This window comes from Teleopsis dalmanni, chromosome 1 (assembly GCF_002237135.1).
Source record: "Teleopsis dalmanni isolate 2A chromosome 1, ASM223713v2, whole genome shotgun sequence".
NCBI lineage: Eukaryota > Metazoa > Arthropoda > Insecta > Diptera > Diopsidae > Teleopsis > Teleopsis dalmanni.
In genome coordinates, this window is record NC_051846.1 from 172,417,920 (window position 1) to 172,443,665 (window position 25,746).

Genomic DNA, 25,746 nt, shown 5'->3' on the forward strand with positions numbered 1-25,746 from the left:
TAAGCAATATTACAATTAAAAAAAATGATAATATTTGAAAATTAAAATTTTAAAGCAAAACAATCAGTATGAATAAATACAATTTAATTTAATTCTTTTCTTTGTTTGAGATTAATTGACCAGTAGCTTAATTTTGCTAAATCGTTTAATATATGAACATTTCAGTGAATATTATATATATATATTGATAATATGTTTTTAAAACAATTTTTAATATAATGAAATATTTTTGTAAAAAATTCTATAATAAATTATTTTAAGCCAAAGCACGTTATAGTTATAGTTATTTGATTTTTAAATATACAATGAAAATATTTTTATATATCCTGTACAAACTTTTATATTACGTTTTGAATATTATGGTAATGAAATTATGTTTATATGTAACTTAGGACATTAATTCAATTATAATTTTAAATATTCGAAAATATTACTTAGATTTAATATAATATATGTAAAAAAGTTAGTAGAGATTTTGGCCCATTGTGAATTTATGTAGCTGGAGATTATTTATGAAGAACGTTGTTCACCGACTAAAGCATACAAAGCGTGCTTGTAATGTCCAGAGGTATCACCCTGAAAATAATAACATAAGATTTAAACATTTATTTATTTATTCATATATTTTTTCTTTATATACCTTAATCCAGCTCTTCAAGCTTTTGCCGTACATACGTTCGAATGTAGTTTTTATATCGGCCAAATCGATCTGAAAAATAGTTTTTTGTGAATTAAATTTTAGAACATAAATTTGTTACAAAGAATTCACTTAAAAATTATTTCTAAAAAATATAAAAGTGATCTATATATATATATCTATATATATGTCTATACATATATCTATTTATATATGTATATAATATGCACCAATAAAGTGCTGCTGATAATATAAGGGGCTCATATTAAATTATTTCAATGCAAATTTTATTTAAGATTTGTAGAGAGTCCATGTTTATAAAAACTGTAGTAGAGAAAGACTAAGAATGCATTAGAAAAGCGCAAGGTTTATTATATATTCGGATAATCAGACAGCTATCGAGTGTTTCAACCCTAAATCCAAGTTAGACTGAAGTAGCAAAAACTTTATAATGAATTTTATATGAAGATCCCAACATAGGGTTTTTGGTTAGATATTGTTAAATAAATATTAAATAGATAACATATAGATATATCATATTTTGTTTTTTAGAAATACATTTACAATATTCGCAGCGAAGTCATTTTTTTAACCAATGTTGGGAATTGGGTTTTTGGATAGATATTGTTAAATAAATATTAAATAGATAGCATATAGATATATCATATTTTGTTTTTTAGAAATACATTTACAATATTCGCAGTAAAATCATTTTTTTAAGTATTAATAAGGTATTAATAATAATTAATAAGCTCTCTGTATTTGAACGAAAACTCTTCCTGAAAAGGTAAAAGTTCACTAATGATATTTCTTAACTCAAAGAAATAATAAAAATAATAAAATAATAAAAAATAATAAAAAACTAGAACTGAACACTGATCAACATTTGAAAAAGTTGCTAGTTCCAGTCAATTATAAATGTAATTATTTATTTAAAATATATACATATAAAAGCAATTAAAAGGATCCAAAATATGGATACATATAGCCTATTGCGTATATATCTGCACAAGCCTATTACAGAATAAATATGTGGTGTGTCTTACCTCACTACGTGTTATTATAACGCGTATCAATTGTTTATCATTTGTGCCAATACCAGCCATACTCTTGTGTAAACGAGATGCAAAATATTCGGTTTTATTATTAACGCATCTATAGATGGCGATTAAACCTTCCATAATATCACCGGAAAATTCTTTTTTAATAGCTTTTTCCAGTGTATGTCCTGTCATACGTTCATATTCTTGGAATATCTGAAAACAATTAAAATTTTAATATAAAAATAATATTATTAATTAATATAATAAAATATATTTACCAGACGCAATTGTTGATAATTACGTTGGCACAAAATCATATTAAACATGCTTTCATCAGTGCCTACACGTAATTCACCAGCTTTTAGTAATTCTCTAGCATCATTTTGTGCAGTTCCTGCGTCAGTGTGTCCACTTTCATCACGTGCTGCTGTACAGAGTGAAATCAAAAGACGTTTAAAATTGCCAGATGTCTCGGATTTTAGTTCAGATTCCAAGTGAGCACCATACACTGAAAAATATAGACAGTTATTAATAAGAAGTTTATATTACTTTAATTTTAAATATAAGGTGTATTCACGATCTTGAGTAATGAACAGAGTAACCGAGTAAATGCATTACTTCTTTGATCTGTTGAAACGTTCAACAGTGCCATCGATTACCGAGGTCGTTATTCAAGATCGTGGTTGCCGTGTTTTTATAGTAGGAGAACTTACAACGTAAATATTGATTTTTAATAGTGTGTATTTCCATATTAGATAGTGTACATAAGATTTCTATAAGCACATCTTCATCAGTACCAATGCCAGCCATTGCATCATTCAATTCAGCACAATAGTAGTCCACAATGGGACGTAAGAGGCCAACAAGTAACTTCTCGAAATTACCACTTGTTTCTGATTTAATATCCTCGATCAGATCTTTACCAAAATGAGTTTTATATTGACGTTGTATTTCCTATAAAAAAAAAAAATATTTAATTAAAAATGTTTGACATAATGGTCACTCTAAAAGAGCTTAAATAAAGTTATTTATACGATTAAAGCTTTTGGTATTTATAAAAATTAAAAAGCTTATCGCGGCTAAATAAACTGTTTAAATGTATATAGAATGATAAATTTTATTACCTATTAAAATACTTTCTAAAATTCTTGTAATTCAAGAAGTTTCTCAAAATTTCAAACTAACGCGGGGAGCATTTATAAGATTTAATGAAATGACAGGATTTAAGATAAAAAGTTAAAAGTTGAATATTTAGAATAATATAAAGATATGTAAATGTTGTCACATTTATCTGTAGCCACAAATGGAAGATATCAGATTTTTTCTGATTCCGAAAATAAACGGGATCTTTTGAGCAAATCTGCGAAACATTTTTGGAATCTTTCGTACTTCCAAAGCACCTTTTGTTCTATATTTACATTTGCAATGAAGTTATTTATTGTTATTTATCGGAAAAAACAGGATACTAACATCAACGGTATATGGCATGACAATATGTTATTATATCTATGAATAAATCTTAACTATCTTACAAACTATATATTATGTTAGTAAATATCACTTTCATCTTACCTGTCGTTGTTCATTTGTTCGGCGACAAATAATATTGATGAGTGCATCTTCATCAGTTCCAAAACCTTTCATTGCCTTACGCAAATCATGAGCATCTTTAACGGAATCAAAACTTTGAGGTGGAAAAATAGTTGGAGTGCCCTAAAATATTTACAATAAAAAGTTTTAGAAATTAAATCAAGTATAAAAAACATATTTTATTAAATTATTATATGTTTTTATTTAAATAATTATTATAGAAATAAGATATATCTTTATTAAAATAATAAATAAAAACTGAAACATAAATAAAGAAGTAAGTTTAACAAAAACATTTGAAATAGTTCATTTATATAGCTGTGGTTTATGCGTTCGATCTTAAAATAACACAGTAAATGTTATTTTTGTTATCGAATAAACAGCAAAACTTGATAAAACTCTAAATCGTATTTACACACGAGTCTACTGTTAAAATTTGACAAAAAATTATATTTTGGATATTTTGAAGTAGACTTTTGGTTAAATTGGGAAGATCTAATATATACAAAGATAATGCATATTTGTCATTATTCAAATGCAATCTGCAAAATTTTCTTTGTGCTCAAAACTTCAGATTCTGAACTTCTGAAGTGAATAAACTTCAGCTTCTAAAGTTTTATCACTATCACGGCTTCATCACCATATCATAGTTACAAAGCCATGCCCTGAGTATATTTCGGTTAATGACAATACCTGGACCACAATGGTGGTAGTGGTGTCATTGAACAATATACTGCGGGCAAAGCTTTATAACTATGATATGGTTATGACTCAGTGACAGTGATAAAACTTTAAAAGCTGAAGTTTTGAGCATAAAGAAAAATATGTAGTAATCAAGTCCAAGATTAACTTGATGAAAAATTAAAAATGTTTGTATTTAAAAATTTGATTGCTATTATTCTGTGTTCTATTCGAAATAGATATGTTGTCATTGGATATAAAGATTTTAGTAATAAAATTAATTTTATAATAAAAAAAAAATTAAAGTATTTAATAAGGTTTTATGAAATAGCATAAATGCATCTAAAGATTTTATTTTAGTTATCATATCACTAAATTATTATACTTTTAAATTAAATTTATTATTATATTTAAAATAAAAAATTAGAAATTATTGTATATATATATAATATTTCAAATATATATTTATAGAAATAAAATATGTGCATTGTTTTAAATTAATAAAAAAAATAAGTAATATCATAAAAATTACAAAAATAATATTAAATAAAATATTTATTTTAAAAGATTAAAAATATAATAGAATATTAAAAAATATATTAAAATTTAATTTAAATATAATTATATATAAAATAAAATAAAAATATAAGTCGAAAGATTTATCAAAAAAGCTGATTTTCATTAACAATTTTAATTATTAACAGTAATAATTTTGTTTTATGTTTTTGAAAATAATATATTTTAAAAATCTGAAAATAATTTTATATTATTTCAAATAAAATACTTTTGGTTGTAAGATATTATTTCAATAGTTTTTTATTTTTTTGAAAAATTTTTTGTCTAATTTTTATGTATTTTGTAAACTTAATTAATAATTAATGAAATTAATTACGTTGTGCACAGGCGTGAAAGTTGCTATGACTAGCAATTAGCAACTCTACTAAGCTAAAGCTAAACTAAGCTAAAATAAAAACTTGAACGGTTGTATAAAGATGTAGGCGTTTATTTATTACATAGAAATAATTAAGCCGCTAATAGCAACAAATTTAAGTAATTAAATAGTAAACAAATGCTACACAAACATCATTATTATGATCACAGTAATTAATTCCAGATTCAGTACTGAAATTAACATCATCAAAACTACGACGAATTGTGTTAGTAGTGTCGGTAACATCTATGAGCTTTTTTATGTAAAATAAATAATTTAATTTAATAATTTAAGTGTTAAGTACATAAGACATACAATCTAATAGGTACGCATATAATTACTATGGATTAGTAGATAAATATTGAATAGTGAAAATAGAAAAAAATAGTAACACAAACCTCTTTGCGAGCAAACGGTGAATGACCATGAAACTGGACATGGCCCTGACGATGAGCAAGCTCTTCAAAACAATGTGCCATATTACCGGCAGGTGATTCATAACCACCTGGAGTCTGTACTGGTGTATATCCATGGGTTGGCGCATATGAGTGATGTGAATCGGGATGATTATAATGTGCATTTTGATTGTGTGTAGGATAGGGGCTGCTAGTATTTGCTGTTGGATATGGAGATTGTTGGGGGTTATGTGGGTAGGATGAACCAGGATAGGGAGCTGTATGTGAATTAGGATATGGTGCTGGTGCTGGATATGGAGAAGATGTTGGATAAGGTGCGGGATTATGAGATGAATGAGCGGGATAAGGGGGTTGTGTAATATGTGTTGTGGGTAATTGTTGATAATGTAAGTTTGGTTGGTGTGGGTGATGTTGTTGATGTGGGTGATTTTGTTGATGTGGTGGTGGAGATTGATGGGAGGGTGCTACCCAACCTGCGCCGAATGGTACACCAACTGGCATACCAGGATTTTGATTATTATATGGCGAATTTGAGGATTGTGGGTGTGGTTGTGGCATGCCGGAACCCTACAAAAATTTGTTGAAATTTTTTTACATATTAAATATCCAATTACGTTCTCAAGTCTTTTCAAATTAACAACACCAAATACATTTATTGTATATTTTTTTTCTAAGTGTAGTGGCACGAAAATTGATACTAACAAAATATGCAAGCAAAGATGAGCTATTTTTTACTACTTAAGTAAAGTAATCTTTCAAGATTCATTTTTATGATTATCTATTCTTCCTGATCTTTTTGATGAATATATGTAGTTTACATTTCAGATGAATGGAAATGTTCTAGAAGCATTAACAGTGTACAACACTTTGAAGCTGTGATAAAATATGTAATTCTTTTTTAAAATAATATATTACACACATATATTATGTGCTATACAATTGAATTTCTTATTAAAATGGTGCTCATTATGTGCATATAGAAGAATTTTCCAAAAGTTTTAAGCAATTTGAAATAAACGATTTTTAGAAGAAGTTCTTGAATAAATCAAAATTCTGCATATCATCAAGGAATGGAGAAGTGAAGTTTAAAATAAGATTAAAAGAATTTTTATTTTATATTTTTAACATTATATTATATAGAATAAAATAGTGTTATTTACAGTTTTATTATATAAACAGAGCGACGGTTAAAAGAGGCTTTTGCATTTAACTAATTTAGTTGCTCTCAGAACTAAATATGTAATAATAAACTTTTTACTAATAAATATAAATATTAGTTAAATCAAGCAGCCATGTGTAGTTAAAGCTTTTAACACAACTAAGTCTTTATTTAAACTTATGTAGTAAGAAGTGCAATGCCTTTTTGTTGATTATATTATATTAGCTCGCATTAATTGTCTAAAAAAATCCCTTTTATTTATTAAGGTCTATTGCGTTATCATATAAGTGACAGAGGCCTTGCACCTGACTAACATCCTGTACTAAGTTATTTTTTAGGAGGTTTGATCGCTGGATATCGACAAAACAAATGAGAAGGACGGAAATGAGAAGATTAAAATAATTGAAGATATTGAATCTTTTAGCATAATTTCTTAATCGAAAATGATCTATCGATCTATATTTAAGCTAAAGCTAATACTTTTATGGGGCTATAAATAAGTGGTACTATATTTTTTCCTATTAAAAAAGGAAAAACTGTTCTGCACAGAAAAGCGGATTTGTTATGATTATTGAAATGTTTCAAATGTATTATTATGGTAATCTGTGTGGTAGGAAATCAAATACCATGAGAAAGAGAATCCAAAAAAGAGAAAAGTTCAACTGCGTTTAAACACTGTTCAGAGTATGTATTCCTCAAAGAATCTAGCTGGTAAGTTCATCCGACTTACAATTATCTGTGAATTTCTTGGAAGCAAAACGATAAAAGTTAAACTGCATCGATCTATTGACTTGTTCAAAGTTGAGAAGCAGTAGTAAACCGCTTTAGACTGATGGCTTTAAACAGGATTGATAATATAAATACATCCTTTTTAATATATTTTCCACTATAAGGTAAACTATAGCTTTTGTAATAGCACAAATGTTTGCTTTGAAAACACACTTGCTATCATGAATACTAAAATATATGTGGATATTATTACTTATTTTAAAGTTCTCGATAGTTGACAATGTGAAATTAGATTCAGTTGTGTGAAATTACATTCAAAAAGTCACAAAAACCATTTGTATTATCAAATCATTATATCTAAAATATATATATAATATATACCATTGGTTTAGTTAAAACATTGTCGCATCATTGGTCCTAGACAAAATTTGTAAAGTTCCAATGATTTAGTTCGCGGTTAGGTTTAATTACCTTTATCAAGCCAAAATTTCAGTTCGAAGCTATTTGGTTGGAAATAGGTTCACTGGTATGAAACGGGTTAACAAGGGTTATGCTTTCGAGTATGTGGTAGGTATATAAAAATCCTTATTTAATTGCTGTTTTTATATTCTGATCATTGAGCTAATATGAGTGATCATCTGGGCTAAGATGAGTGACGCAAAGAGAGATATGGTTATCAATTTGTGTAGATTGCTTCCTAAGGACAGCAACAGTTCACGGATAGGAGGGGTACCTTTGCCGTCATTTCCAACTAACAATATTTTGTTTTTAAAGATCTTTCGTGTTTATTTGTAACTGGAGCAAGCAATACAGATTATAGTGTGTAGTATTACATATGAAATTTTGTAACCTTGGCTTATATCAAGGTTCACTATTATACCAAATTCTTTATTATAATTCTGGCATGATATTATTATTATTATTATTATTATTAAATAATAAATTAAAATTAATTTTATATCATTATTATTTATCATTATAGGTAAGTAGTATCAACAGTACTTTATACAGAAGTGGGTGAATGTTCCAGAAGCAGACAGGTTTACATCTTGGGATTTCTCGAGTTTTCAGTTGACGAAGTGGTACTCACAAGAGGTGCTCCAAAATCATAAGTTGTGGTTGGGTTAGAACAATAAGAATATGAGTGAATAATACATATTTTATGAATTTTGTTTAGACCTAACTTGTTTATATTAGGATTCTAAACGAAACGAAAATATTAAGATAAAGTTATTTCTCATACATACATCAGAACACTACATTACAAATTTCACGTAAATAAAACCTGATTTTAAAGTTTAGATTCCATTTTCGTTTTAAAGATATTTTTATTACTCTGTTTTTTTTATAGAAAATGCTTAATGAAACCAAAGATTGGGTTAATATTATTCCTTTTGACCTCACCACTGCAATGAACTAATTTAAATTTTTTATTATTACCATTGTGTCTATAGAAGTGTATGGAAATATTTTTATATCTTGTTCTGGAAGTGAATGAAAAAATGAACTTAATAATTTAATTTTCATGCCACTGACCACTCCACATCAATTCACAAATTTGGGTTCTAGAAAAATGTTTGCACAAATTGGCTTGTGTTTTTTTTTTTTGACAGCCTAAACAATAAATTTCATAGAATTTCAAGAAAAAATTTTTTATAAGAAAATAATAAAGTTTAATTTTTGAAATATAATACAAAATACGTGAAGGCATTTGATGCAAACATTCTGTTAGTATTTGTTAATTTGATGCAATTTCTTTAAAAGTGCATTCGATTAGATTTAGAAAACTTCAACTTTTTACTTACAAATGGATACATTTTGATTTTGTTGATTATTAAAACTTTAATTTAGAATTCAAACGGTCTGAACTGTAAAGAAAAAAAAAAGATATATTAATATTTTAAGAATTTAATAAATTTTTAAACATAATAGATTAATATCATATCATTGATTATATATACACATAATTAATTATAGTATATTCCAGTAATTACCAGTAATTACACTTGTTAAGTGATTATGTTTTAAGATAAAGATATTTTGATATAGATAAAGTTAACATGAAAGTTGTTGAACGATAAGATAAGAAATTGTTGTGGTGTGGCGTGAAATACTTTCTTTTCATGACAAATTAAGTCACTGCACCACACATAATTGGCACTATGCCCACCTTTATTTTTGTCAACAACTAAACATGTATAGTGACGTCATTAATATATAGGCAAGGTAGTTTTTGCCTCTTACATGTCTTCATTAAATAGTGTCATTGAACCTAATAGTTTCATATATGTTAAAATAATATATAAAACTTGTCAAAACATATTTCAACAAAAAAAAAAAAACCAAAAAAAAAAATACTTATATATAATATATTTATAATTATTATTTAAAACAGTAATTATTTAAAATACTGGGTGTGATTTTACAGCACTCAACTCTATAAACTTTTCCCACAACCTTTTGGTTAAACAGTGCAAATTTATACAATTAATTTTTGAACTATAATAAATCAAATAAGCGAAGTATAATCTCTCTAACTGTGGAAACCCAGTAGATGCTGAAAAGTTGGAACCTCCAATGCCGTGATTTACATATTTTAATAAACAACTTAACAGAAATTTAATAGAATATATTTAAATAAATTTTTTATAAAATTTAATAAAAATTAATTTATTCTTCTATAAGTAAATTTCTTGGCACACGTGATGTCAAAAGTATCTATCCATATTTATCTATATTGTATATTTATCGTAATAAACCCACTTATTAAAGCATATCTGAGTTTGATGCAGTTTGGTGCTGGTATTTACTACATTGTGAAATAAATAAACAGCTACGATTAGTTGCGAGTAGTGCGTTACCAAATGATATTATCAAAATAATATAAAATAATAAAATACCAGAAAACATCTTCACAAACATATAAAAGAAGTCACTAATAAAAATCGCTGGTACGAGTATAGATTAGATAGGAAGAAAACGAAAGATGTTTTGGGTTTCAGTACACCCGCAATATTCTATGGTGCCGATGCTTAGAGGTGTAGATCAAATAGAAAAAAAAAAAAGAAAAATCTTTTGGATACCCTAGTCACTCAATAATCCAGTGGACCGTTAACATATATTTTTAAAAAGTATTTATAAAAAATCAAATTCCAAGTATGTATATTCCAAAATAACTATTAAATAATATTTTATATAAATGCACAGTTTAAATTTGACAGGATTGAAATTTTCGCGGTTGCGTTCCAAAAATTATATAAAAACCAACAATTAAACATGTTCGCCAAAACGAATACGCAGATAAACTAACCAGGAGAGAAGCATCCACGCCGATGATGGAGTCAGAATCTTTCTGTAGACCAGAACACAGTACCCTTCTCACTCTCTCATAAAAATGAAGGAGAACCAGAGCAAAATGGAATACTGGGATAATTTAACAGGATCAGCACAATCCAAATCACTTGTTGGTATCTATGACAATAAGAGATCCCAGGATTGTATGAACTTGTCAAAAGAAAAACTTGGAATTATCACAGGATACCGTAAACTAAAACACCACCTTACGAGACTAGGCATCTATACGAATTCAAACTGTAGGTTTAGGCAGAAAATGAAGAGTCGGTCACACATGCGCTGTTAGAATGTTCTGCGCTAATGCACATTCTTGGGAATGTATAATCTTACGGAATAGTCAATAAAACTGTAAAGTAGATTCTATATTACTTTTTATTGACGTAACAGGGCTTAGAGACATACAAGGGGATACAATAGACCCGATGGTCAATATTAATTAATTATTTAACAATTGAATTGCATACCACTGATGAATTCTTTATTCTTGGATTTTATTATAATTTGCTTGTATAGAGGTTTACTATTTTGGATCATTTATAATCTTTTAAATATATACGAGGATGTATGTATGTACGCTGTTACACAATAAAAACCAGATATAATCAATCCAATAACATAAAATTCACAATGTTTTAAAATAAAAATAATAAACTTGTTATTTTTTAAGGACAGGTTATTTTAGTTAAAATTTACGACATGCTGCCTGTGAGCTACTCAAGTGTTGCAAAGGATATGCAGGGATTTCTTGTTAAAATATTTGCAAGTAATTTTATGTTCAAGTTTTTTTTATATGAATATGTTTTATACTTGTATTCACCTAAAGGTTTTGAAATTTACGAGTTAGGCTACATCGTTTATGTGCAGGAGAGCTTACTTTTCTTGTGCCATATATCCTTACATTTAATAAAAAAATATTAAAATAAAGTAAAATAAATAATAAAAATGTATGTGAAGCTTTAAGTAAATTTATTAGAATTGATTAAGGTAAAGAAATGAATTTTATATTGTTTTTTTTTTTACATTTTTCTCTTCATGATTCCTAAAGCATAAAATATTTAATAAGGGCTAAGGTCATGTATCTAAATTTTTTTCTTACGATGTAATATTCTCATTGTAACAAATCCTTTTCAATAAGAAATAAATTAATAAAATATTTAGTATATAAAAATATATATACTCTGTGTATATTATCTAGATATATCTATATTTAATTTCAGTTTTTTAATTATTTATTATACGACTATGGCTTTCGCTTTCAATCGGAAACTTTATTGATTCACTCATCTTTCATTCACTCTTCTTTAAAGCAGTAAATATCATATTAAAGGAACATTGCGAACCTATGGATATTAAATTGCTTCTACCATAACATTCTCTCTATAACGAATTACAATTTACATATAAATCGATAAGATATGCCTGTTGTTACCATTCAGCAGCCTCATTGACTCGTTCATGTCTAACGTTTGTTTTGAATTGGACATTCACTAAGGAAATGTCATATATCTACCTTTTCTTCAGTATTGCATAGTGCGCATCTCGGGACTAACAAGTTAGTAAAGGGAGCGTAGTTGAGTTTGAGCAGTTCTACTATATATAAATCTATATATTATATATATATATATACCAATTATACCCTACCAATTTTAAATTATATTAATCACCAAGTAAATCTCTTCAGCTCACTCACCCAAACATTCAGTACACAAATTAGCTCATATATATATCTAATAAAATAAGCAAAAGTCCAAAATGCTAGTCAAAGGCTTAAGGTTAAATTCAATATCAAATACAAACTTCAGACTATACCATAGCATACCTACAACGAACTTCTAGGTACAAAATCTTTTGATCTTAGCTCTCTTCTTACACTATTGCTGTTGATACTTTGCAACAGCATTTGAGAAAATGTGCTAGCTAATTGCACTAAAAATGATCACATTTACGGATTGGTATAAAAATAACTGTTTCTGTGAGAATTGTATATTTAATAGTATTAATAGTATAATATTAATAATAATATTAATAGTAATATTAATAGTACGACAGTGTAAATTGTTGTACATTATTTATTTTGTGTTTCTGAATAGTTTTTGATATATATAAATATCAATATTTATATTCTAAATTATATACCAATATTTTATATATTAAATTTATTAATATGTAACGGAATTGTATGATAAACGAGAGATGAATATTATTTGAATAAATACTTAAATAAATGGAGATAAAAAAATAATATAATAAATTCAAAACAGAAATTGATGAAACTTTCATAAATATTTTAAATATTTTCTCAATCCAAAAATATAGCAACGAATTGTACTAAAAAACAAATTAAAAACAATAAAAAAAAACAAAAAAAAAACAAATTGATTTTCTTTTTTCTTTTGTTTTTCTTTTCGCTAAGCTCTAAAAGCAAATGTGTAAACAGTTCAACTTTTGTTAGACCAAAAAGTTGATTCACGTGAGATAAGCTTAAAGTCTGAACATATTATAAAATATTTTACAATATTATAAAATCATCTATTTTAGCCAATTAAATATACAGAGAATGTAAAAAAATATTTTAATTAAAATAAAATTGATAAATTTTATAAAATGTTTCAATCTGTAAGCATAAATTCTATCTAAAATATGGTTAAATATGTGAAGTACCCACGCAATGTTTTATTTTTCTTACGTTTATGTATTTCACAACTTTACGTAGTCGCAATGGATAAAAATGCAATTTCTTATACTAAAAATTATGAGATAAATTCTGTATTGGTCTTTGTGCACTACTTCTCAGATATTTTTGCAACAATTAGATAGACAACAATGTCTAAGCATCAATACAAAAAAAAAACACAAAGAAACGAAAGGTTGAAAAAATGAATTTTAGACATTTTTATGTAGTATTTCAGTATATTTAGAATGAAAAAAATATTAAAATAGATATAAAATAATTCTAAGGAATTCGCATAAAATAAAAAGTAAAATTTGTAAATATTATTGAAATCTACAGACTCCTTTATACTAATGAATTTGTATACATTATTCACCTAAGGTTTCTTATATAGAAAAGCCTTTATGAATTTATAAGTACAAAAGTACAACTGTCTAGTTTTGGATAATATGTTGAAAAACTGCCGAAAATTTTAACGAGTAAGGCACCATCCAATAGTTTTTGAACGCTACCCAACCGTAGGTCTAAATCTGGTACCATAAGGGTCGCGGTTCTCAACTTCAGATATTCTAACGAATAGAGTTTAATCCCTTAAAGGGAGTGTCGTGGTAGCTGTGGTTTTAATTGTCGGATCTGAGCAAAGGTCTAAATTTTGTATCATGGAAGTCACAGCTCTCAGCTACGGATAGCTTAACCAATAGAGGTTGGTCGCGGTGGCTGTGGTTTTAATTACCGCAGCTGAACAGAGGTGTAAATCTGATACCACGGCGCTCAGCTTCGGATGGCCTAACCGATGTAGGTCGTGATGTAGACAGTGTCATCACGACACTGTGGCTGTGGTTAAAACCCCATATTTATGCAGATAGAATAACTATATTTAATTATTTTCATTTGATGTGACTGCCCTACATAGTACTATCTAATCGCAGAGTAGTCACTAGCCGTACGTAACGGTATGCGACATTTAAATTATGCAAACAGAAGGGACGGACTCTATAGAAGCCACACAGCTAAGAAAGAGTGAAAGTGCTCAGTTGCACTAACTCGGAAAAAACTCAACATAAGATAAGATTTGATGTGGAGTTGAATTATCCAGTCGGATGTTGTAATTTTAACAACAGCAGAGGTTATAAAAATGCTTCACTTCCTTCTAAGCGATGAAACTATATTCAAACGTATAGCTTCAATTGGTATCAGAGTTCCTTGGACGGTACCAATACGTAATGGTGTTTTATACGCCAATAAACGCCAATTGAATTTAAAACAATTCTGACGGTACTAATAGAAGCTATTTGTTTGAATATTGTTTCGTCGCTTGGAAGAAAGCATCCCTGCCTTTTTAACACCTCTGCACCGTGGCGTTAAATCTTCATAACTTAACATTGTTGTTTAAAAATGTTAGACTCTGTATAAAAGCATAAGAGCTATAATACCATACGTCATTAATTTTTTACACAACATCAACAAACTGTAGGTCCAAATGAGTATCTCTCTTTTTTTTAGAATTTAGGCATCTTGCTACTCATATGTTTATTTTGAATATTATTCATTCTTGGTATTTGCATTGATAAATAATGAAATTATCAGATTTATAGAAGTAAAAAATAAACAAATAAATTAGAGTACAATTTGCATGATGACGCATATTTGTAAAAATAGTTGAACACGCATCTGAAAATGAAATTGGAAGTTCCATTTTTACAGATACATTTGGTACCGACGTAGTAGATTCACGTGTTTGCTGTTCTGTTTGAATGACGTGTTCATTTTGAGTCAAAAGTCTGTGACGTCAAACAAGTTAAAGATTTATTAATGTACACAAAATAAAGTTTATTGAAAGCATTTTTTAATCTTTATTGTTTTTTTTTTATTTTATTCGCATATTAAATAATTAAGACAGACAATGTAGATGAACGAACACACCTCAAAGGTGTCACAGTAATTTCATGGGAAGTGGATTTACTTGTAAGTGACGTCATGAGCATTTTATTTATAGCAACAGTATATACTATACAATGAATATTAGTATTGTTGGCACTTATATATTGTATCTACATAACAAGTATCTAAATGAATATATACGTGTGTGTAGTGTATTAACAAGCTGAGCATAATAATAAGCCACGCACTATTTATGCCTACTAACTGACGTGTATAATAAAATCTGAAGTATAGATACAAAATTTTGCAATATTTATATGAAAACTACTAGACACGAAAGTGAATTATAAAGCAAGAATAGACAAAAATTAATTATTATTTTTTTTACTTATAATTAATCATGCGTTTTGAATTCTTGGAAATTTAGTTTGAAGTAAAATAATTAAGTATCTAAAAAAACACACAAAAAAAAAGTAGTGGTCGTAAGTAAATTTTGAATACATTATCTCATAATTTTTTCACTAGTTCAAGGCTTTGTATGTTAGGCTGTCAATAACATCTTTTAATAGAAAAATTCAAATAAAATTTATTTTGTTTATAGAAAATAAAGGGAATAACAAAAGTAGAGAAATAAATAAACTTCACAAATGATATAATAACAACAAAATATATATATGCTATATAAACAAATTTTTTGAAATTTTTTAGAAATGTATATATGAGTATTTCTATGAACTACACATACAACTACTCATACAGAATGTGAGTTCAAAAATATAGTAAAATTCACTTGTGTATCTAAACAATATTTTATCGCTTTTATTTATTGTTTATATATTTCATATATGTTACTTGGAATATTTTATATAAATATGTATTTCGTTTTATGTTAGTATAATTACCATTTCCTGATTACAATTCATATGATCGACTATCGTGATCTTGTTTAATTTGAGTTGTAATTAGCGTGTGTGTTACTAGCTAAAGTTGAAAATCGCATAAAATAGTTTCGAAAGTTCAGAAATATAAAATCTAATAAATTTTAAATAAGATGAAAGATAATATTTGAATAAATAAAAAAAAAATTATCTTTGGCTTTCCCATAACCTCAATACCGTTCACACAAACAGTAAAGTTATAATGTTATTACCTATATATGCCCATATTTACTATTTATATTAAGGCTATATATATCTCACACATTTCTGAATTGGTTCGGTTATGAAGTTCAATACTTTAAGCCAGGGCTATACAGACTAGAGAAGATCGCGGGCCAATATAAATCACTAAATAGGTTGGAGGGCCGCAGAAATAAATACATATGTTCATTTATTGCCACATACGAAATATATATTATTTTTAATATAATCATTTACGGTTGGATACGAAGGGTAATAAATTATTTAAAAAATTTTAACTCATGTATTTTGAATACCACTAAAGTAAAATAATGTAATGTTATCAAAGTATAACAAAGATTTGCCTAATTGTGGTAGATTAGAAACATGTCCCGGGCCGCATGCTCTAAGCTATGAGTTAAGTTCAGTATGGGTCTTCGATATTGGTCTTTTTCACTATGACAAATATTACTACCAACTTAATACATATTGTATTCATACTAGTGAGAAGGGTATCATTTGTTATAATAATCTATCGCTTGAATAAATAATAGATTCTAATTTCTGTGATCAATATTTAATAAGTGTGAATTGAAAAACTGACAGAAAAAAAAAATACCGGGTCACTAAAAAGCAATAAGTCACACAAATTTTTTATAAAACGGAAAAATTATTGTTAGGTTAGGTTAAGTGAAGTATGTGGAGGAACAATCCTCCTCTCAATTAGCTAAGAAGCAGTTTTGATTTCACAATTCCTTGTAATGGTGGGTAGGAGAATGGTCATATTAGAACCAGCCTGAAGCATTGGTACTTATTCATGTTTGTTAAGCTATGATCGTCAGATTATTTTATGCTCTGATCTCTTCATTTTATTAGCAGTGTATAATTGAGCAAAAAGGGGACTGTGAAAAGAAGACTGTGAAATAAAACTTCTAAGTTTTACAGAAAGTATAAGGCTTATATTCGAGAAATAGCAGTTTGTGGTTGAAAAAATTGAGCATTATGCAGATTAAAAGTCTATTATAAAACTAAGAGATTTTGTACAGTAGTGATTTGCAATAACAAAATATTTATTTATTTTTAATTAATTGAATTTTTCGTAGATTTTGTATAAGTTGTGAAAGTTCCTTTCATCTTTTATTTTATGAAAGGAGCTTGAAAAGAAATCTCAATTAAATCGGAGGTAATGAGGTCAAAAAGGTGTCCGAATTGTAAAAGAATGATCCATATACATTATTTAATTCTTTTTTTTTATTAGTTTTTTTTTTAGTTCTAAGAGGATGTAACGAAAGGGTTTTCCCTTATGAACTATGAAATTTGATTTTGTAGTAAAGAACTAGAGTAGAGAACTAGAGACCATTTAGTATTACTGAGATTTTGATTATAATGTTCTTATTTCTTGTTTATCTTTATTAATTATTTTTACTAATTTATTGTAACAATTAATTTTTTTAACACAGTAAACTTTAAATTTTAAATCAAAGAAAAATCAAAACTATTTTTTACTTTATGATATAAAAAACTTATTTGCTCATCAGTTTTAAGAGAAGTTCTATACAATATAATAGCTGTATTTAAAAAAAAATTAGTCCCGAAAGTTTAGGTAGGGTTCTGCTTAAAGTTTTTTATTAAAGTACTGAATTGATTTGAGTGCCGATATTGGTTAGAGTGCGATACTAAGCGAAAGCAATACTTTGGGATGAGAATTATTTTTCAAGACTCAAAAAAAATCACAAATTAAGAATATATAAGGAGGAATAAAGTGTGGTACCTTAAGTTAAGTCGAATTTATTAACTGATATATATGAGTTTATTTTAGGCACACAAGCATAATGGCAACATACAATACCAAACTTGCGCTAGAATATGCAGCTCCACACTTTTTGATGTATTATATTCCACTTGGGTTTTTTACAATTATAATGTCTGGAGGTGCTCTTCAGTTGTTTCAAATTCCCAAGTTGGTTGTTTTTCTCAATCAGATGTGGAACACTCGTCTGCAACAAGAATTACGTGTATATCGAGCTATCTCACGCGCATTTCCAGATATTTCTGTGTTGACAGCAGAGGAGAAGGCGCAACAACTACGTTTGCAAAGAAGAATCATTGAGACTCAGTATGCAATTGTGGATCGTGAACATATGTTGAATAAAATTGGAGTATTAATTCAGACTGTTATTATAATTCTTTTGAAGCTCATTATATTCGGAGTGCTATCCTATTTTGTAGCTAAGAATCTGTATAATATTATTGATTTTTACGATTACGTAGGAAATGACCTCATAACTGATAATAAACTACTATCACGTGTGTTACGCTTTCCAATAGAAAGGCACCAGGAATTAGCAGGTTTATCAGTTCTTGTATACTTTCTGTGCTGGTTAGTTATATATTGTATCATCGAAGCAATATGCTTTTTCTACTCTCGATACCGTAAGGCATAAATTCCCAAAACAAAATTTTTTTATTTAAAATTCTATGTAACTCGGTAAAATATATTTTATTATAATATAGATTTGATTCTCTGTAAATGTTTAGAACATAATAAAGAAGTTTTTTGTGTGAATTTACACAACACAATATATTTATATATATATAAAAATTGCGTTTATTAGTGGTATTACAATGGGTTAACTTTTTGTATTCAAGTAGGCTTTGGTGGGCAAAGCCGTCATTTTAATCTTAATCTTAAATTAACTATAAACACAGTTTTTATATTTTAATTTAACCATACAATATATATGGTATTTTATTTAATTTTTTGGTAAATTATTATATTTCTTTCTGTATTAGTCGTTATTTAATACGATCTGGAGTATCAAACTCTTAGGCCAGTCATAAAGTAATAACGTAAAGCGGGAACAACAGAAGATATTACGTGTGACTGGGTTACCGATCTCGTCACTCGGGACTGTAAATACCATTTTTTTTTGTTTTAAATTCTCATTTTATTTAAATTCTTTTGTATTCCGTCGAAGTTATATTTATTTTAGTTGGTTCTTGTCATTCCCTGTCCTACAAATTAAAACCTCCATTCTTCTTTAAATATACATAGATTATTTAATTCAATTTATGTCAACTTATTTATTGAACAAAATCTCCGAATTTTTCAGTTTTATTAATTAAATATCGTTATATTGTAGTTTTTGAGGACAATATTTTGATACCCTAAGCCTAGTACTAAGATCCATTTTGCACGAAAAATTGACATAAAACTTCATATAAAAAAAATGTTCTACAATGTCCACATTTAGTGGAATATTTTTTTTATATCGAGACTCGTGACAATTTTTCGTGCGAAATAAAAGCTAGTACTATGGTACAGAGCGAAAAATACAACAGTGAAGAATAAGGTGTTATAAAATAAGAACCAGCTAATTTAACTGTGAAATTATCATCGATATTAGGGCATCAAACTTTTAAACCCCAATTTTGTTAACACAAAATGAAATTAATATCTTTTATTTATACAAACAAATAATGCGACTTTTAAAAAGTATATTTTTGTTGATATAGGTATGTGCTTTTATTTTCACATGTATATTCTAGAAAATATTTTTGTACTTAAACATTATGTAAATTTAAGCAGATGTGCGTTTTTTGTTTACAGAATATCATTTCATTGCCATAGAAAACAAATACATTAGCTACTATCAGTCAATAGAGTAGAGAGAGTAGCAGAGTTGTGATTAGTCATGGCGCCATTTATTATTAATAAACTGAAGGACATTTAGAAATATCGAATGGGGATGTCTGGGAAAAGTCCTTGAATGTTAGAAAATAGTGAACAGAAGAGAAAATTTTGCAAGAAATTGTTGGTATGAAAAGTAGTATTTATTACTAGATTTAAAAGTCGAGTACGAAAACCACTTTAATGGTGAAATACTATGGGAAATAATTTTAAGTTTTAACAACTACTCTTAAATTAACGATACTTAATATGTCTATTTGTAGTGAATTATAGAAACAAATAAGGTATAGTTTCTATTTGGTTCTATACTTTCTATTTGTTTTAGTTTGTGGACAACAAATAAAATGAAATAATTGGTTAGATTGCTGTAAATTGCAGTCTTGCCTAGTCAGCTATTAAGTAATTATTAGGGTAACAATGCTAAACAAGATATTCTAATGGGTTAATAGCCCACGTGCGTGTTATTATAAATATGTTGTCATAATATATTTATATTAGAACGATTTGTAAACAATATTTTCAGCAATTAGTAACTGACACATGAACAGTATAAACTAATATTTTAGTAATTAAGTTTGAATTGGGAAGTTAAAAATAGTTTTTACAAATGGTAGAAATTTTTACGCTTTATGTATAATTATTTAAACCACAGTATAATAAAAAAAATATTTTATTATAATAATCAAAATAAATTGCAAAACAGAAGCCCAATCAAAACAACATTGCCTTAATCTATAAAAATGATTCATCCATGTAGCTGCAGACCATTAAACATCCCTGAACTTGATGACTAATGTGTTTTTGTTTTTAAATGAGTTAGAAAACTAGGGTAATTCAAAGTTAATTTTGAAATAATTTACCATGTTAATTCACACAACAGCTGGTACTGCAGCCAAAAAAGTCCTATTGTCCCAAATGCACTTTAAATTATACAAAACTCTTTAAAGCTTTCTGAACAAAATCTAGAACTAAATTTGGAGAAGAGTTCTTAATCTGTGCTGAATGACAGTACTGATTAATATCTCTTTACCTCTTTTTGTTAAAGAATTTTTTTTCTATCAATTAACATATCTGTAGTTGGTTATTAAAGCGAGTTTTCCTATCTCTTCCTACTTCTTTGTACAAAATCTAACAACTTTACTAGAGCTAAAGTTTTTTTAGTATAACAAAAAGAATTTTTCATGTGATATGTGACAACAGGTAAAATATGAATCTATCACTGCACTTCAGTGTCAAATACATTGTCACAGATAGTGGACGGCATCCAGTGAAAGCCGTCAAAGTAAACAAAAATGCAAGTGTCAAGGTGGTAAGGTTTTGGTCTTGATACTTCATGATGGATTCATCGAGTATGGAAAAAAAAATTATTAACAAATATTATATGGCATTATTGTTGTGATGGATAGAAGAAATTGCGAAATAGGACTTTAACTGAAGAAAAAAAAGTTGCTCTTTTACTAGGATAATGCCCCATTTCACATGTTCAATGATCACAATAATGAGAAAATTATACGAAATCCAGCGTAAATTGATTCCTCATTAAATTAATTCTTTAGAACTGATTCTTTGCGTCTACAATATACATTTATTTTATTTATATTTATATTATATATTTGATTTTCCATTAATCAAATTCTGTAGAACTGATTCTTTGCGTCTACTATATATATTTAGAAATAAAAAAATTACTAGCTAGAAAAAAATATATTTATTGATTAAAAATTAAAAAATTATAAGTTACTTTATTTAGTGACGTTAATATTTATTGACATTGGTGTTTGTAGATATTTTTATTTAATTTTTAATGAACTTGATATTTTCTGAAATTTATACTTGCGAATGTAAGCATATATACTTTATAAAAAATAATAATATAGATAATACGAAGAGTCGCGGTAGTAAAAGTAAAAAGTGCTTACAGTCAAAAAAGATAAATGCTCAAAAAAAAAAAAATGAAAAATAAAACAAAATATGTGAATAAAAAATATTTTTTTATAGAAAGCATATAATATGAAATTTCCACTGTTATAATATTCGAATACAGTGAAAACTCTCTTCACGGTTATCACTCCCTCATCAATAACCAACAGTAACCAAAAATAAAATTTGGTTTTAGAAACATTGTGCATTCCATTCGAAGATTTTGAAATATCTTAACGAATAGATCTAGTAAACGAACACCTCTTCTAGTTCTATCCGTTTAGACATTTCAAAATTTTCGAATACAGTGAAAATTCTTTTGAGCGAACACTCATTGTGAGTCAAATTTTCGTTCTTTAGGAAAGTACGAGCTAAAAGGGGTTAAATTATTTGCTCAAATAATGATAAATACAAAAAAAAAAGATTTGGTTTTAGAAAAATTTTCTATTTAGGGTTTAATAAGTTCTGTTAATTGATTTTATAAGTTTCGAATATAGCGAAAACTCTTTTACGCGAATACTCATTGTTAATCAACTTTTGTTCATTCATGTTGGATGAACAGAAATAGTTAAATTGTTGGAAATAATAATAAATAAAAGTTTATAAAATAAAATAAAAAAAATTTAGAAAGTTGGTCTATTTAATAAAACTGTTAGGAGAGTTTATAAGTTTCAAATAAAGTGAGTACTCTTTGAAATTAATCGTGGACCAACTTTGGTTCGTTCATAAACGATCCTAAAAGAGATCCTAAAAGAGTGAAGTTACTGGATATAATTATGAACACAAAAATAGTCTATTTATTAAGTGTTCATTTAGGATAAGATAGAACCAGGAGAGTTTCTGCTAGGAGTTTCTGCTAGGAGAGTTTCAAGGTTTCGGTTATATTGAAATTTTGTTTATTAAGATGTTCCAAATAATGATAAATACAATATTGGGCTTTAGACAAATTATATATTAAGTAAGAATGTTCCTTGAGACCAGACTTTAGTCAAATAAAGTCTCTATAGAGTATTTGGTAGGCATTTTAGCGTAAATTATTCTAGTTTGAATATGATATAGATTTGAATATTAATGAGAAATTCATATTTAGCCTAAGGAGATGTCCACAATTCTCTACAAAAATATTTTAAAATTATTGACACAAGTTTTTTGTTTTATAACAAAAAATATAAGTGAAGCAGACCTTCATGAAATTTTTTACTAATTTAACTCATTTCGCTGATTATTTTAACTAATAGAGAGAAGTTAATTAAATCGACATAATAATAATAAAAATTTTTTGGAATCAAAAAAAAATGTTAAATGAAATTATTGAGTTATTAAATTAATAATTTAAATTGAATTTAAGGTCAGAAATGATGAAATCAATTATTTATTATCATTACTAAAACTTATTAATATTATATATAGGAATTATTTATATTAATTATAAATGAAATTCTATTTTTCTATAGTTTCTATTTTTTTAATAGAAACTATTGTTTTAATAGAGTTTTTTGTAAGTAAAATGAATTATTTATGCAATAAATAATTTGTTTATTTTTAATAATTATTATCATTATTAAATCTTATTAATATTATGTAAATATAGAAAGTATTTATATTAAATTTGATTTTTAATGTCAGTTTTGACGAAAGAAACTATATTCTTAATAGAAACTATTGTTACAATAGAAACGTTTTCGAAAGTTAAAGTTATTTTTTTTTTTATTTTAAACTAAATAAATAAATTTTTAACTAAATATTTTGAATAAAATATAACTTTTTCAATATAGTTTTTTATTTTTCTGAAATCAATTATTTTTATTTAAATTGATGTAGCATTTTATTTTCATGGAATTTAAATGCTGTCTAATTGCAGCATTTTGTAGTGATTTTTATAATTTGTAATTTTTAGATTTAATTTTAGACAACAATTGACGAGTGTGTATTATTTTTTTTTGCTGTTAAGTATTAGATATGCTTTACTGATAAAAAAAAAAAAGAATTTTATTTGATCAATTAAATATAAAATTGTATGTAAATATAAATATATATTTATAAATATATATAATATAAATAATATAATAATATTAATATACAGTCAAACTTCCATAACTCGAGGTACCATTTTGCAAAGAAAAGGTTCGACCTATGGAGACTTCGAGTTAGAGAATTTTTTAATTTTTTTTTTTATTTTTGAAAGAAATTAGAATTACACTAGAATTACATTCTAATATCTTTATTTATTTATTTGAAGTCAAATACACCACAGAAATTATAGTGAAAATATTCAGAAATTAGTGTTTGAGATTTTAATTTTTTTCCTCATTTTCAATTAAAAAAGATTCTAATTTATTTCAAGCCTTATGGTATTATAAGTTGTAGTATCATACGTTTAAAAATAAAAAATTAAAATTTTGAATAAGTCTTCTACTTCATTCTTGAAAGACTCATGTACAATTTCATTGGTTTGGAAAAAGAAACTTTCCCTAACACCAGAATGGATTCATACTTAAAACAAAATTTGACTTATAGAATGCACTTTCACATATTCCAATTGGCACGTGACAATATTTTTATTCGAGTTATGAAGAAATTCGAGTTAAAGAAGTTCGAGTTAAGGAAGCAGAATTGTAAGTAATTTGTTCTCTAAAACCCTGTTGCACTCTTTTTAGTTTGAGTTGTAGAAAATTCGAGTTATCGAACTTTGACTGTATAATTATTATCATATATATTTAATTATTATCATATATATAATAATATATATAAAAATATATAATAAATATATATAATAAAAATATGATAATAATAATAAATATTATTTTTACATATACATATAATTATTATTATATATATATAATTATCATTAAATATATATAATTATTATTATATATATAGTAATATATATTATATAAATATTTAATAAATATGTATATTATATTTATTTTAAAATATATAAAATAAAATACTTTTTATTCACAACTTTGAAAAAGCCGCAATTTTTAATGAATTTTTGAATTTTTTGGATTAATTCCACACTTGTAGAAGTCATTGAACAAATTGACCACCTGTGGAATAAACAAATCTAGTTGAACGTATTGAAGCCATACAGTATCCACAAAATCAGACGCATTTTTTTAAATGAAGCACAAAACTTCCCGTAGTGAAAACTTGAATGGAAACCGCATTTTCTCGAGAAGAAAAACTTCGTTAACATTAACATTGTAAAATAAAACAATTACTAAAAAATTATCACAATTCAAGATAATTTAAATATTTTTCTTTATTGCGAAATAATAACAAACTGAGTAATCTTTTTATGAATAAAATCTTAGAAAACAAAATAAAAGCAATTAGAATAAAAAATTATGTGGAAATGAATTTACTTAACTTAACAAAAAAAAAAGTAAATAAGAAAAAGTCTGATGAGTAAATCTTAATGTGTGTCCGAACGTTTTATGAGTCACGCAGTAAAGATAAACTAAAAATTTTCATCTAAAAAAAAATATAAAGCATCCAGCAGTGAAAGTTCAAACCTTTTTATTAAAAAAAAAAAATTATTACGACTTGGAATATATTCAATATTAGTAAATGTCTTATTATTTTTTCACTTTTTCAAGGTGCAAAGTAAATATTTAAGTGACACAAAAATAAAAACAAACCAAAAATAAAAGCAGCAGAAACACTCACATTCACTAATTTAATTTCTTGTGTTGTACCTTTTGTTTTTGTCGCGTTGTATTTTTTCTCGACTTTTCGCGTTTAGTATATTATCTTTTTTTTACGATAAGTAAGTGTATTTATGTATCGTTCAAACTAAGTTATAAACAAATTATTTTTAATTAAACAACAAAAGCACCTTTATAATGCAAATTATTTAGTGAAAAGCGTACGACGACTTTCTTCCGCTTTCGACCGCTGCAAACAACAAGTAAACTTCAAC

The 25,746-nt window shown here is 26.6% G+C and overlaps 2 protein-coding genes across 6 annotated transcripts; one reads left to right on the top strand and one right to left on the bottom strand.

Annotated features, from left to right (window-relative positions):
- Positions 1–114: 114 nt before the first annotated feature.
- Positions 115–25,746, bottom strand: LOC119670174 (annexin B11-like). 3 transcript variants are annotated; one of them, XM_038080335.1, is made up of 8 exons: positions 25,494–25,746; positions 8,992–9,054; positions 3,253–3,393; positions 2,394–2,634; positions 1,959–2,188; positions 1,684–1,893; positions 641–709; positions 115–576 (listed from the first exon to the last, which is right to left on the bottom strand). In XM_038080335.1, the coding sequence occupies exons 2-8, from the start codon at positions 9,001–9,003 to the stop codon at positions 511–513; spliced, it is 969 nt and encodes a 322-aa protein (XP_037936263.1). In that variant the 5' UTR covers positions 9,004–9,054; positions 25,494–25,746; the 3' UTR covers positions 115–510. The 3 variants fall into 3 exon arrangements, with proteins under 3 accessions (XP_037936263.1, XP_037936264.1, XP_037936262.1); XM_038080336.1 differs by lacking the exon at positions 25,494–25,746 and adding an exon at positions 9,623–9,799; XM_038080334.1 differs by lacking the exon at positions 25,494–25,746 and adding an exon at positions 5,281–5,865 and having other exon boundaries at positions 8,992–9,025.
- On the top strand, positions 17,735–18,755 carry LOC119670175. 3 transcript variants are annotated; one of them, XM_038080339.1, is made up of 2 exons: positions 17,735–17,982; positions 18,030–18,755. In XM_038080339.1, the coding sequence occupies exon 2, from the start codon at positions 18,043–18,045 to the stop codon at positions 18,652–18,654; it is 612 nt and encodes a 203-aa protein (XP_037936267.1). In that variant the 5' UTR covers positions 17,735–17,982; positions 18,030–18,042; the 3' UTR covers positions 18,655–18,755. The 3 variants fall into 3 exon arrangements, with proteins under 3 accessions (XP_037936267.1, XP_037936265.1, XP_037936266.1); XM_038080337.1 differs by having other exon boundaries at positions 17,735–17,977; XM_038080338.1 differs by having other exon boundaries at positions 17,735–17,972.